Below are 14,129 nucleotides of genomic sequence, written 5' to 3' on the forward strand. Positions count from 1 at the left end.
GAAATTGCCTCACCCGGCATCCAATCCATAATACTGTTGTGTATGAGACTGAGAATCTGTGTATTCTCAGATTCTGTGCTGCCTTTCTGGTGATTGAAAAATCAAAGTAAAAAGTGAAATTATTTCTATAATGTCAGCTCCTGGCCATATAGTATAGAAGCATGATGTCTATAGCAGTTCTAGACTGCATTAGATCAAGTATGTTTAAGATACATGAAATCCTTATTTCCCTCTAATCTGGTGATAGAATAGGTTCAGAGGAGGGCACCAAAATTTACACAAAGACTTGAGGACAGGCTGAAGGATCTTGAGATGTTCAGTCTGAGAAAAGAAGACTGACATGATATCAGTGTTCAGGGTACATAATAGGGTGTCATAAGAAAGATGGTCAGAAACTATTTTCCATTGCCACAGAAACTATGACCAGAAATAATGGGTATAAGTTACAGTTACCTATATTTTATTTAAATATAAATTAATATTTTATTTAAATGTTATTTAAGCTTCTTGACCATAAGATCTGTACAACATTAGGATTGGGATTCTCTCTGTGTGGAGGTTTTTAAGAAAAGGCTGGACAGCCACCTCTCAAAAATAGTTTAATTGGTTTTCCTGAAAACTGCAGAGAGGTGGACCAGATTGTTGGAAGTCCTGGTATGGACTCCCAGCATGCCTCATTAGCATGTGAATTAGCATGTAAATTGAGTTGTCCCAAAATGCAACTCTGAGGAAGCTGTTTGTTGCCACTCCCACTTCCTGTTTCCCTCTTTCCCCTTCTTCTACCCATGGAGAAGCAAGCATGCTGCTCTGCTCTCTCTTCATCAAGGCCGTGTGCTCGGGCCTTGATGAAGGATTCTGCCCCTTTCTTCCACACAGCTCTTGGCAGCAGTAGGGCTGAGAGTTTAGGGCAAACTAAGTATTTAGAAAGAAAAGAAGAACAAAGGAACTTCATCTTTTCTGCCAAGATGGATGTAACAGAACAACAAAGAATAAAGTCAGTAAGATTCTTTTTACTTCTTAACCTAATATGTCTAAGCATGTGATTTTTTATGCTTGGGAGGGCTTAATGTGTAAGATCAGTAACCTGTGTTTCTCTGTCATGCTCACTGAAGCTATCTCAAAATTTTCTTTTTCTGTGCCAGCTTCGCAGCTGTGTTATAAGCTCTGCTCCATTTCAGTGGTTCTAGCAGGCCACTAAATTGGCTTCACAGATGATCTTTGTTCCAACCCTATAATTCTGTGGTTATACCAGTGAGGATTAACCCTTCCTCCTGTCCTATCTCAAAAGTGATAAACTTTTTTTTCAAAAATAAGGAAAATGTAAATCCCCTTTTTTACTTTTGCATATTCATATACCAACATTCAGTGGTGAAGATAAAGTGCATAGTAGCCTAAATCTCAAGATACAGCAACTGCAAATGAGTTAGATGTGAAATATCCAAAATAAAATATAACGTTCCAGCAGACCACAAGATGACACTGGGCTGTTACAAATGGAGACGTCTGTCCAGATCTCTGAGAAGAGATTGGATAGATTTCAAATTAATACTGCAGATTATAAGAAGATAACTTCATGAATGCAGCCTCTAGATTTTTAAACTGAAGTTTAAAAAACCCTATTCTATAACTTCTACAGAAAGAAACAGAAAATAGAACTTTAGCATAGTATAGAAAACTGAAATTAAAACTAGTGCAAATTCCTGGCTTTACATTTTACCTATTTCTAACATAAATAACAGTTGTCTGTAGCAAAAGTTCCTCTTCTTCAATTATCTGGCCTTCCCTTTATCCTAAAATTCCAAATTTTAATCAGACTGCACTTTTTCTAGTGTCCATTCACAGAGTTCAACAGAGTTCTGCCCTTCATTTTAAAATGGCCAAACATCTGTCTTGAACAGAGAGAGGGACTGGTCTACCTATGCCAGATACAGACTTCTCTGCTAACAATAAGAACAGTAAAGGGCACTTTTGGAGCAGTGTTCCAAAAGTGTAACCTAAAACCAAATTTTACCATAAGCTTGCCCATGCTATTCTGTGAAACCTAGGATCTTTACACAGAAAATTATTTTACCAGCCTAGTGTTGTCTCCACCCTAACTAGAATGTATTGTATACATTATATGGTATACTGACATATTCAGGTTATTTGGGATTAGCCCAGTTTTAAATGTAGTTAGATAGATAGTAAATTTGGCTTCTCTAATATTATTATTTGGATAAATTCAGGTTTAATGAAACTGTTTAATTTTTTTTGTAGAATAAAAAGCAAAGTTCTACTTACCCGTAGAGTACCTCTGCAGTCAATTCAACTGAAGCACTTTATTTTTGATCCCCATGCCACTGTTGCTTGAGAAGTTCTCCAGCAGTTAGAATTTTCTGATGAATCAGTTGGGGCTTCTCAATTTTAGAGAAAGAAGTTGTTGTAATGTATGTAAAGTATTTGCACAACCTCTGGAATAACAAGCTTGAATGGTAAATCAATGGAAGGAAGTTTTAAAGAGTGTAAAATTAGTTTTCTTTGATCTTATAATTAGGGTAATGCAATTTCTGGTATACTAGACACTTCAGAGAGTAATTAGTCAGGTTTGATTACAATCACCTTGTTGGAGATTCAGTTCATACAGTAAGTTGGAACATTATCTCATATGGGTTACATTTATCCTATTAATTCCATATTTGGGGCTGAAATTAACAAGGTTATTTACATGTTTCTGTATTAATTGTTGCATGTTAAAGATGCGTATGTTCTTCTTGGCTATGTCCAGTATAAGGCATCTACAGGGAGTCAAAAAAATCAAGATGGCAGGTATGACTGCAGGATCAAAGCCACAATGCTTTTTAATGTATGTTGTATATGTTGTACACAAATAAAACAGAGCTTTGTATGGTCATGCCCACTACCTTGACTTCTTTGACACCCCACCAATGGATACCCCTGCCCTATTATTTGGAATTTATCCAGACTTCAAGACTAATATGGGATGCAGGTGGCCAAAATAATAATTTTAAAATACTGGAAAGACAAATCATCTACTATTTTTGTATTTAATTTGAAGGACTTAACTTTTTCCTACACATTGAACTTGCTGTTTTGAGTTTTTATTTTTCTGTTCACTTTCCCTAGCTGCTGATTAACACATTTTTTCTTAGTCAATGCTCCTATCTGCATTAGTCAAGTATCCAGGGGGTGCCATAATCTACTGCCTGAAATGTGGACAACCTTAAGGAAATCTTCTCAGCGTTTCGTTCTGGGCTTCGTTGTGATTTTAAACAGATTTTCCATGACATCTGCCAAGCCATTATGCAAGATATTCGGGATATTGCAGAAAATACCAGTTCTAAAATGTGTCAGCTGGCTGAAGATGCTCTGTGAGGGGAGGGAGAAGTTTATCAAGAAGAAGATTTTTTTTTCTGACAGTGAGAATGGATTCTGAAGAAATGCCAGGCAACAAACATACTTTGGTGAAGAAGGGGTTAAAGTTTGACTTCCAAGATACTGATGAGGTTGTTTTTGTTTTTCTGAAGGATTGTTTTGAGAACGAAGCTATGTTATGTGGGAGGTTTTCTACTGAGGGGTTTGATTTTTTTAAGGGGGGCAGTTGGGCTGTTGAATTTTTTTATGAAAAATGCCTTATGCATAATATGGAGACAAATAAATGCTCTGGTATATATCAGTGTGGGCTAAGAAATTAAGAATATGTATTTGGATTGATATTAAGGCTTGTATGATTCCATTTTTCTTTAATGATTTAAAGTTTGTTTGATCTTTTAAGATTTTTAAGATATAAGAATAAGTGTAAGAATAAGTAGACAATTTAAATGTTTTTATAATTTGATTTTTATTATAGTGGCCAGAAATATATAGAATAGTGGTAGGAAGGAAAAATAGGTAGAATAGTGGTAGGAAGGAAAAATTTAAACAAATGGGTTCTTTTGGGGGGGGGTTGATTTAGAGGTTTATATATTTATTTTCCTTTATATATAAGGGGAAGGAGCAATTGTCTTTAGTGATTTTTATAATGTGTCTATGGAATGATTTATAGAAATAATATGATCTTGGTTAGATTTAGAGTAAGGGATTAATTATGGAAATTGCTGTATATCCTTGTTGAAAGTTGGAAGTCATTTTGTAATTTCTTAAAAAATCTTTTTTCATTTTCTCTTTTCTCATGTTTTTCTTTTTCTTCTTGTAGGTTTTTTTTTGCTTTTTTGTAATTTTTATCTTTGCTTTAAACTTAATAAAATTCTTATTAAAAAAAAAAGACAAATCACCTGATCTGTAACAATTGATTATTAATAGCTAGTGTTTGTCAAAATTTGAATTCATTGGTTGTTGCTGTTTCTTTGCCCATTTTTATATTAATTTTAGTGATGTGTTACATTGTTAACATTGATAGTATGTAGAGGGGTTATGATCTTCTGTCCACTTCTGGCACCCATACCATGCCTTCTGCATTGATTTGCAATTGTTGCCCAGTGTTCTTGCTCCTCTTCTACCTTCAGCATACTGTATTTCTTCAGATAGGGCTAAAGAGTTCTCTTGAAACAGTGCAAACATGATCCAATCCAGCCCAAGTTTGCCAGTTACTATTGTCCTTTGCTAAATCCAACCACCATTCTTCTACAGCTATTTGCTAACTACGTACATCTTAGTTGCCAGCCATTTCCAAACTTTTCCTTCCCAGAGTTCTCCCTGCTAATTAAAACAATTTATATAAACAAGGAACTGATAATCATTTCCATTTGTTTTGTTTGATCTGAAATATGTTAATATTTTTAGCTATTTTATTCTTAGTCTTGAAAATCACTCAAAGTTCTGTTCAACAATTCTTATTTTTACCTAGATGGGCAGAATGGCATCCAGGTTTTCCTTTGAACATAGATGCCAAATCTCATAAGGAGTTGCCTCGCAACATTCAATTCGACAGTGAAAAGGGAGTCGACTTTATCTTGAATTACACCAAAGCGTGAGTATAGTAATGGCTCTCATTTAAGGTTACCACTATAGATTGGTATTGAGAAAGAGGAAAAATATGTTTGAATTAATTAAAAGACTATTTTAAAATAAATTTGATCCAAATAATTATATTTTGAGGACAGTATAGAACAACATACTATATTTTGTATAGCAATATAAAGCAGAAATAATCAAATCTACATATCCAATATGCTACAATTACAGTATAATCCATTACATATTTGTTCTATTTTTCCCCCAGATAAGTTTGTATAAGATTACAGATGGATAGTCCTCTAAGTGGGAGGGAGGCAAAGTTCTATATTAGAGAGTCTGCTGCATTTAAAACTTAGTGGAGATAACAGCATTTGAAGATCCAGGGATTGTAATTCAGTTTCCTGCCTGGAATTGAAGACTGGACTTACATCACGTGGAGAGGTTTTTTTTTCCAGGTTTCGGAGAGGTCCTATCCCTAAACTATTTCCATTCTTGCTTTAAAATCACCCAAAACATGGGCTATATAATTGTGCCACTGACATTAGGCTGTTTTGTAGCTGAATGTTGACAGTATGATATTAGGATGCTAGGTAGGGTACATGAGGTAGAGGTTGGCTGTCATTGTCCTAGATGCCAAGGCAGGAAATGGAGATGCCAGTTTTTTAGCCAATTTTTAAAAAAAATAATTTACCTCAACTCAGGACTAGCATGGTTATGGACCTGTCCGGGGCATGTTGGAGAAATGAGGAGCCTATGATCCTGTGGATCCATGACCTACTCAATCTGAACTTCCCACAGAATACTTTAGTATAGATTGATCAGCTTTCTGCCAGATGACATATGCCTGTGGATAATTTCCTCCCCTGTGGTATAATTTAAATGGTTCTATCTAATCTATTGACCACTATATTATTTTGTAGTTTATGTTTAAATCTGTCAATTGAAGTTTCTTCAATTAACTTGGTAAAATGAATTAGTACATAAAGTGCTATGAAACATAACACGTAATTATTTTATTTTTTTCCTGTAATTTATATTGTTTGGTTTGTTAATATCAGTGAAATAGCCCATGCATATATCATTAACTTGCTCTTTTTTACTTATATTTTAAGAATTATACTTAGCATTATTCTCTTTGTACAGGATATATATTGGAAGAAGGCATCTTTATTTGGTCATCCTATCAATAATTAGAAACCACCGAATATTTAGCAAGCCTGTGTTCTGTAGTCACCCCACAATTTGGAAAATAGTCTTAGATCAGAGATGTGGCTTATAGGGCTGTTTGTGACCCATGGTCTAATTTCATGACAGACCCAGTTTAATTTCAAAAAATCTCTCCAGCCAAACAGTTCAGATGTCTAGGAAGAGGGTTTGTCTCCCTTTTCAGCCCATACTTCATAAGAGAGAATATGTCAGAAACAAAATGAGAGGAAGAAAAAAAAGGGGGGGGTGAGAAAGAACTTCATTTGCTTCTGATCCTCCTTGCTTCAGCTCCACCCAACATGTTGCCCCTGAAATTGCATCAAAATGGAATGGAACTCTTGTTAGGAAAGAAAGTTGCCCATCCTTGATTTAAATTCAAGCCTGCTTGTTTGAGCTTAGTTCCAGACCTTAGTTCCAGATCATAAAATTCATGATTACTGTTGACGAGCATGGGATAACAAATGGTTCTTAATATCTTTATCTTTCAACATGAAAATTTTAGGCTAAACAGACACTTAAAAAGAGCCAAAAGTTGCCTGGTTTATTTAGATTTTGAAGCTAGGTTCTTTTGTATTCTGAGTTTTAACAATTGACTGGGACAAAATTAGATGACATTTCCAGGCAAAATCACACCTGTGAGGATAATCCCTACATTGTTTCAAAGAGGTTGAGGCATTTTCATGCAAGGTGATCTTTACAAGGAGAGTATTCATTCATCCTTCCTCTTTTTCGCTGGTAATGTTTGTGAAAACTATAGATGTTATAAAGGTCCAGTACAAAATGTCTTTCCTCTCAAAAAGTTTCCTGTACTTTTTGGAAGACAGGCTTTCTTTCCAAAATGGGCAAAAGAATAACAACACATTTTGCTTTATATCTCTACTACTAGAATAAAAACTGAGATAAAACTGAGTATCGGAGGATTGTACCTTATCTAGGAGTGGGTGTATAGGCCTTATGAAAATAAGGTGTATAGGTATAGGGTGTATAGGTCCTTATGAAAATAAGGACATGAAACAGTTGTAAAATACTGAATTCCAGGAAAAGATAAGAATTATCTTAAGAAACATATAATATTCCTTCAGTCAATCAAGACAAGCAGCAGGTTAGAACCATATGCAAAGAAACATGTAATATTCCTTCTGTCAATCAAGACAAGCAGCAGGTTAGAACCATATGCAAGGACACTTGGCTGTGGTATAATAAGCAGCTCGTGGTATAATAATAAGTAGTAGATTATTCTACTGTAGATGATTCTACAGTATAGAATATGTATAGTATAGAATACAGTATAGTATGTAGAATAGCTGTTCAACCTCCATATGTTAATAAACCAGATACTTTACTCAGGGTGTATTCTGATTTGTGTCCATTTCTGAGAAGTACAAGCTGGAGCAAAAGGACATTTTAAGAAAGTAAGAATTGTGGGAGAGATGGAAGAGAGTCATGTTGCAACCATAACCATACAGTGTTCTGTTTTGGGGGTTTTAGAATGGAAAATCTCTATATCAACCGTTTCATGCATATGTTCCAATCCTCCTGGAGTGACTTCGCAGATTTTGAGAAGATCTTTGTCAAAATAAGTAATACAATCTCTGGTGAGTTTAATTGTAATTGTTGATAACTTGCATGAAAAATGAGTTAGTTATATTTCGAATTTCAAGACATTGATATAATCAAACCAGCAATATGTGGTCACATCACAGTCGTAAAGTGTAATGTGACCGCATCACTTAGTGATGGCAATCTTGGCACTCCCCATTGCCGTTGTTAACAAGGATCACAGGTCATTAAGTGAGGACTTCCTCACAACTTCCTGCCAGTTTCCAACAAGCAAAGTCAATGGAGAAGCCAGCAGGAAGTCGCAAGTCCCAGGCAGCTCACAAGCAGTCCGTCATGGCAGAAGTGTGATCCGGGGGTGGCTACTGGCAGGTGCATGAGGGTGCACAGGTGGCCGTTGAGGTTCAGCATAAGCGCAGCAGGACCGGGGGTGGCTGCTGCTGGGTGCACAGGTGGCTGCTGCAAGTGAGCTAGGGATGCTGCAGGCACTGTAGCTGGATCCCTTAGGGGAAAAAGCCATGGGAGTGCAAGTGACTTACCAGAGTGACTTGTGACTGTCCCTGCCAGCTTCCCCATTGACTTTGCTTATGGGAAGCCGGCAGGGAAGGTAACAAATGGTGATCAGGCGACACAGGATGCTGCAACTGTCATAAGTGCAATCCGATTGACAAGCATCCAGATCGTGATCATGTGACTGTGGGGATATTGGGATGGCCAGAACTTAGAGGACCACTTAGAGGTAAGTACCACTCATTCAGCACTGTCATAATTTGGTCGCTGAACAAGTGGTTGTTAACCAAGGACTACCTGTATTGCAAAGTTTGACAACTCTTGTCATAGGAAGTTACATTTGTTTGTTTGTTTTTTGCAGTTACATTATACTGCTGAGTCATATTCACTTAGCAATTCACTTTTATTCCAGTATCTTTTTCATAGCTGCTATTGTTTCCTAAATGCATCTTGCATTTCTCTCTGCTAAATTTCATTCTGTATTTTCAGCCCATTTCTCATCTACAAATTGGTTAAACTATGTAACGTCTATATAAGTCATTAATAAAAATATAAAAGAATATAGAAACCAGTACTGAATTTTGTGACACCTCAGTGCAGTTTGATGAAAACTATATATGAGCATTCTATAAGTACAATTATTGAGTCAGCTATGTATCCATATTTTTGCTGGGCCAACTAGCCCACCCCAGCACACCATATATACTTGCATATGAGCCCATCTGTAGATAAGCCGACTCTTGATTTTAACCAAAATACCAAGAAAAATGTGCCACCTGTAGATAAAGTGAACCTCGAAATTTTTGTAGGTTTTAGTTTTCACAATTGGTTTATCTATGGGTAATCCATGGCTTATCAATTTTTCATGGTATTTTGGTTAAAAATTCGAGGGTCATCTGTGGATTAGCTTATATGTGAGTATATATGGGATATACAGGTACTTTTAAAAAGTATTACTGTATATACTCACAGATAAGCCAAACCCAATTTTGGGGGGTGTACTTTTGTACCTAAAATTCTTGGCTGCAACATGCAACATTTCAAGGGCTGTGATTGGTGGATCCCTTTTCTGAAATGTCAGCCCCCCCCCCAACATCCATTGTATGAAAAGTCTCCTCCAGTTGCATGCACAATGCTCTGCTTACTCTGGGCACTGCAATTTTTTTGTCTTCTCTTGTCAAACCCTCAACTGAACTTTAAAAAAAATGCTTATATCAATGGGTCAAGAGGTGTCCATTTGACCACTAAGTGGCAGCAAAGAGGTAAAGGTTTTTATATCTCTTGGCTGCCATGTCACAGTTGTCTGGATTTGTACAGCTGAGATGCAGCTACTGGATAAATATGTTGAAATCTTACTGCTGAAATTCAGTTACTATGCTGTTGACTTTTGATGGTCTGATCTCAGGGTGCTATTGGCATGCAAATACAGTGGTGGGAGGGACTTCATGCAATCCCTGAGTTGCTGCTCCTGATTTAGAATAATCATCCCATTTCTTTTCTTTCCTTTTCCTTCCATCTTTCTTCTTGATATTGTAAATAGTATAATAGTAAATAATAAATAGTAAAAAGCATGAAATAAACATATGGTCTTTTTTTATACAATATTAAAAATGGAGGCAGTGAAGAAGTCAAAATGTTTACTGAGGAATTTTTTTAACCTGTTCAATTGTGTCTGATACACTGAAGATATTACTTCATAATATATTTGTTGTTTATTCGTTCAGTCGCTTCCAACTCTTCATGACTTCATGGACCAGCCCATGCCAGAGGTTCCTGTCGGTCGTCAACACCCCCAGCTCCCCCTGGGATGAGTCCGTCACCTCTAGAATATCATCTATCCATCTTGCCCTTGGTCGGCCCCTCTTCCTTTTGCCTTCCACTCTCCCTAGTATCATCATCTTCTCCAGGGTGTCCTGTCTTCTCATTATGTGGCCAAAGTATTTCAGTTTTGCCTTTAATATCATTCCCTCAAGTGAGCAGTCTGGCTTTATTTCCTGCAGTATGGACTGGTGTGATCTTCTTGCAGTCCAAGGCACTCCCAGAATTTTCCTCCCAACACCACAGTTCCAAAGCATCTATCTTCCTTCTCTCAGCCTTCCTTATGGTCCAGCTCTCGCAGCCATATGTTACTACTGGGAATACCATTGCTTTAACTATGCAGACCTTTGTTGTCAGTGTGATGTCTCTGCTCTTGACTATTTTATTGAGATTTGTCATTGCTTTTCTCCCAAGGATTAAGCGTCTTCTGATTTCCTGGTTGCAGTCAGCATCTGCAGTAATCTTTGCACCTAGAAATACAAAGTCTTTCACTGCTTCTACATTTTCTCCCTCTATTTGCCAGTTATCAATCAAGCTGGTTGCCATAATCTTGGTTTTTTTGAGGTTTAGCTGCAAGCCAGCTTTTGCACTTTCTTCTTTCACCTTCATCATAAGGCTCCTCAGTTCCTCTTCGCTTTCAGCCATCAAAGTGGTATCATCTGCATATCTGAGATTGTTAATGTTTCTTCTAGCAATTTTAACTTCAGTCTTGGATTCTTCAAGTTCAGCACGTCGCATGATGTGTTCTGTGTACAGGTTGAATAGGTAGGGTGAGAGTATACAGCCCTGCCGTATTCCTTTCCCAATCTTAAACCAGTCCGTTGTTCCGTGGTCTGTTCTTACCGTTGCTACTTGGTCATTATACAGATTCCTCAGGAGGCAGACAAGATGACTTGGTATCCCCATACCGCTAAGAACTTGCCACAATTTGTTATGGTCCACACAGTCAAAGGTTTTAGAATAGTCAATAAAATAGAAATAGATGTTTTTCTGAAACTCCCTGGCTTTTTCCAGTGGATATTGGCAATTTGGTCCCTAGTTCCTCTGCCTTTTCTAAACCCAGCTTGTACATCTGGCAATTCTCACTCCATGAATTGCTGAAGTCTACCTTGCAGGATCTTGAGCATTACCTTACTGGCATGTGAAATGAGTGCCACTGTTCGATAGTTTGAACATTCTTTAGTGTTCCCCCTTTTTGGTATGGGGATATAAATTGATTTTTTCCAATCTGATGGCCATTCTTGTGTTTTCCAAATTTGCTGGCATATAGCATGCATTACCTTGACAGCATCATCTCGCAAGGTTTTGAACAATTCAGCTGGGATACCATCGTCTCCTGCTGCCTTGTTATTAGCAATGCTTCTTAAGGCCCATTCAACCTCACTCTTCAGGATGTCTGGCTCTAGATCACTGACCACACCATCAAAGCTATCCCCGATATTGTTATCCTTCCTATACAGGTCTTCCGTGTGTTCCTGCCACCTTTTCTTGATCTCTTCTTCTTCTGTTAGGTCCTTGCCATCTTTGTTTTTGATCATACCCATTTTTGCCTGGAATTTACCTCCAATGTTTCTAATTTTCTGGAAGAGGTCTCTTGTCCTTCCTATTCTATTGTCTTCTTCCACTTCCGCACATTGCTTGTTTAAAAATAATTCCTTACCTCTTCTGGCTAACCTCTGGAATTTTGCATTTAATTGGGCATATCTCCCCCTATCACTGTTGCCTTTTGCTTTCCTTCTTTCTTGGGCTACTTCTAGTGTCTCAGCAGACAGCCATTTTGCCTTCTTGGTTTTCTCTTTCTTTGGGATGTATTTTGTTGCTGCCTCCTGAACAGTGTTGCGAACTTCTGTCCATAGTTCTTCCAGGACCCTATCTACTAAGTCCAGTCCCTTAAATCGATTCTTCACCTCCACTGCATATTCCTTAGGAATATTAGTGAGCTCATATCTAGCTGATCTGTGGGTCTTCCCTAATGTCTTTAGTCTGATCCTAAATTGTGCAATAAGAAGTTCGTGATCTGAACTACAGTCAGCTCCAGGTCTTGTCTTTACCGACTGTATAGAAGTCCGCCACCTTTGGCTGCAAAGGATGTAGTCAATCTGATTTCGGTGTTGTCCATCTGGTGAAGTCCATGTATAAAGCTGATGGAAGAGAGTGTTTGTTATGCAGAGTGAGTTGTCTTGGCAAAATTCTATTAGCCTATGTTCTGCTTCATTTTGTTCTCCCAGGCCATGCTTACCTGTAATTCCAGGTGTCATTTGACTGCCCACCTTAGCATTCCAGTCTCCTGTGATGAAAATAACATCTCTTTTAGGCGTGTTGTCCAGTAGGTGCTGCAGATCCTCATAGAACTGCTCTACTTCAGCTTCTTCAGCATCTGTGGTTGGGGTGTATAATTGGATCACTGTGATGTTAGATGGCTTGCCCTGAATTCAAATTGAGATCATTCTATCTTTTTTTGGATTGTATCCAAGCACTGCTTTAGCCACTTTACTATTAATTATGAAGGCTACTCCATTTCTTCTGTGGTCCTCTTGTCCACAGTAGTAGAGCTGGTGGTCATTTGATGTGAAGTGGCCCATTCCAGTCCATTTCAGTTCACTGATGCCCAAAATGTCTATCTTTAATCTTGACATCTCACCAATAACCACATCCAATTTGCCCTGGCTCATAGATCTTACATTCCAGGTTCCAATGGTATGTTGATCCTTAGAACATCGGATTTGCCGTTCACCACCAGCACCGTCAGCCGCTAGCCGTCCTTTCGGCTTTGAGCTAGCTGCGTCATCACCTCTGGGGCTAGTTGAACTCATCCTCTGTTCCTCCCCAGTAGCATTTTGACCATCTTCCGACCTGGGAGTCTCATCTTCCAATGGTATACCGACATATCTCTGGTTGTACTGATCCATTTAGTTTTCACGGCAAGAATACTGGGGTGGGTTGCCATTACCTTTCCCAGGGATCGGATTTAGTCTGACCTCTCTGTCATGACCTTCCCATCTTGGGTGGCCCTTCATGGTTTAGCTCATGGCATCATTGAGGTGCTCATGCTCCAGCACCATGACAAGGTAACAATCCTTTGCTGAAGTCATAATATATATTTATTTTAATATCAGTTTCAATCTCTGTTCCCCTTCTGTGTTTTTTTGAATTCTTTTAACTTATAATCATCAGGAATACCCCTAAAACAACCTTTGTTTTGTTTCTGTTTTCTCCTTAGAATATGTAATGCAACACTGGCAAGAAGATTTTATGTTTGGATACCAGTTTCTGAATGGCTGCAATCCTGTATTGATTAAAAAATGCATAGAACTACCAAAGAAATTCCCAGTGACCACAGAAATGGTACAATACAGTTTAGAGAGAAATCTAACCCTGGAGCAGGAAATAAAGGTACCTACTTAGGATAGGCAGCTATTTCAGTGTTTAGCTATAAAGTGTTTCAGAAATGTTGTAGAAGTTGATTAAATTGTCTAGAAGAAAAATATTTTCCATTCTAGTACAAGAACATGCAGTTTGAACTATGAATTGGAGCAGAATTAGCAAACTCCTATTGTAGCACTCAAAATAAGAATGCCTAATTTTAAGAATGTAACATCATCCATGCTTTCTTGGGAGTAAACCCTAGCATGACTTTCTGAGTACAGAACAATTTTAAATATGTGTAAAAATAACCCACAGCTTTCTAAGATATAATGAAATTAAAACCTTTAAAGTATAGGTTGAAAGGTACTTTTTTTTTTTAATATTTCAAATTTGGTCACCACCCATCTCACTCAAAGAGCAACTCTGGGTGGTTTACAATAAAACACGAAGAAATGAATTGTTGTTAAAGTACAATAAAAACAATATTCTTAAATAAAAAATATATTCCAAGAAACAGATGTTAAAAAATTCTTTATTACCAGGAGCATCTTCAGGGTGCTAACCACCCCCAGGGTTGGTTACCCCTCATGCCCCATGCGAGATGACAGAGCCAGGTCTTCACCCCTTTCCAGAAGGCCGGGAGAGTGGGACCTGCCTCACCTCTGGGGGAAGAGTGTTCCACAGGGCCGGGGCCATGGCAGAGAAGGCTTTCTTCCTGG

At 37.8% G+C, this 14,129-nt stretch overlaps 1 protein-coding gene across 1 annotated transcript in view; it reads left to right on the forward strand.

Moving 5' to 3' along the window:
• ALOX5 (arachidonate 5-lipoxygenase) overlaps positions 1 to 14,129 on the forward strand; it is a 93,969-nt gene that overhangs the window by 37,194 nt on the left and 42,646 nt on the right. The window contains exons 4-6 of the mRNA XM_063298607.1: positions 4,844 to 4,966; positions 7,648 to 7,754; positions 13,265 to 13,437. Coding sequence (XP_063154677.1) covers positions 4,844 to 4,966; positions 7,648 to 7,754; positions 13,265 to 13,437 — 403 coding nt within the window. The remainder of the gene's footprint in view (positions 1 to 4,843; positions 4,967 to 7,647; positions 7,755 to 13,264; positions 13,438 to 14,129) is intronic.

The sequence above is a fragment of the Candoia aspera genome, chromosome 3, assembly GCF_035149785.1.
Source record: "Candoia aspera isolate rCanAsp1 chromosome 3, rCanAsp1.hap2, whole genome shotgun sequence".
Lineage (NCBI taxonomy): Eukaryota > Metazoa > Chordata > Lepidosauria > Squamata > Boidae > Candoia > Candoia aspera.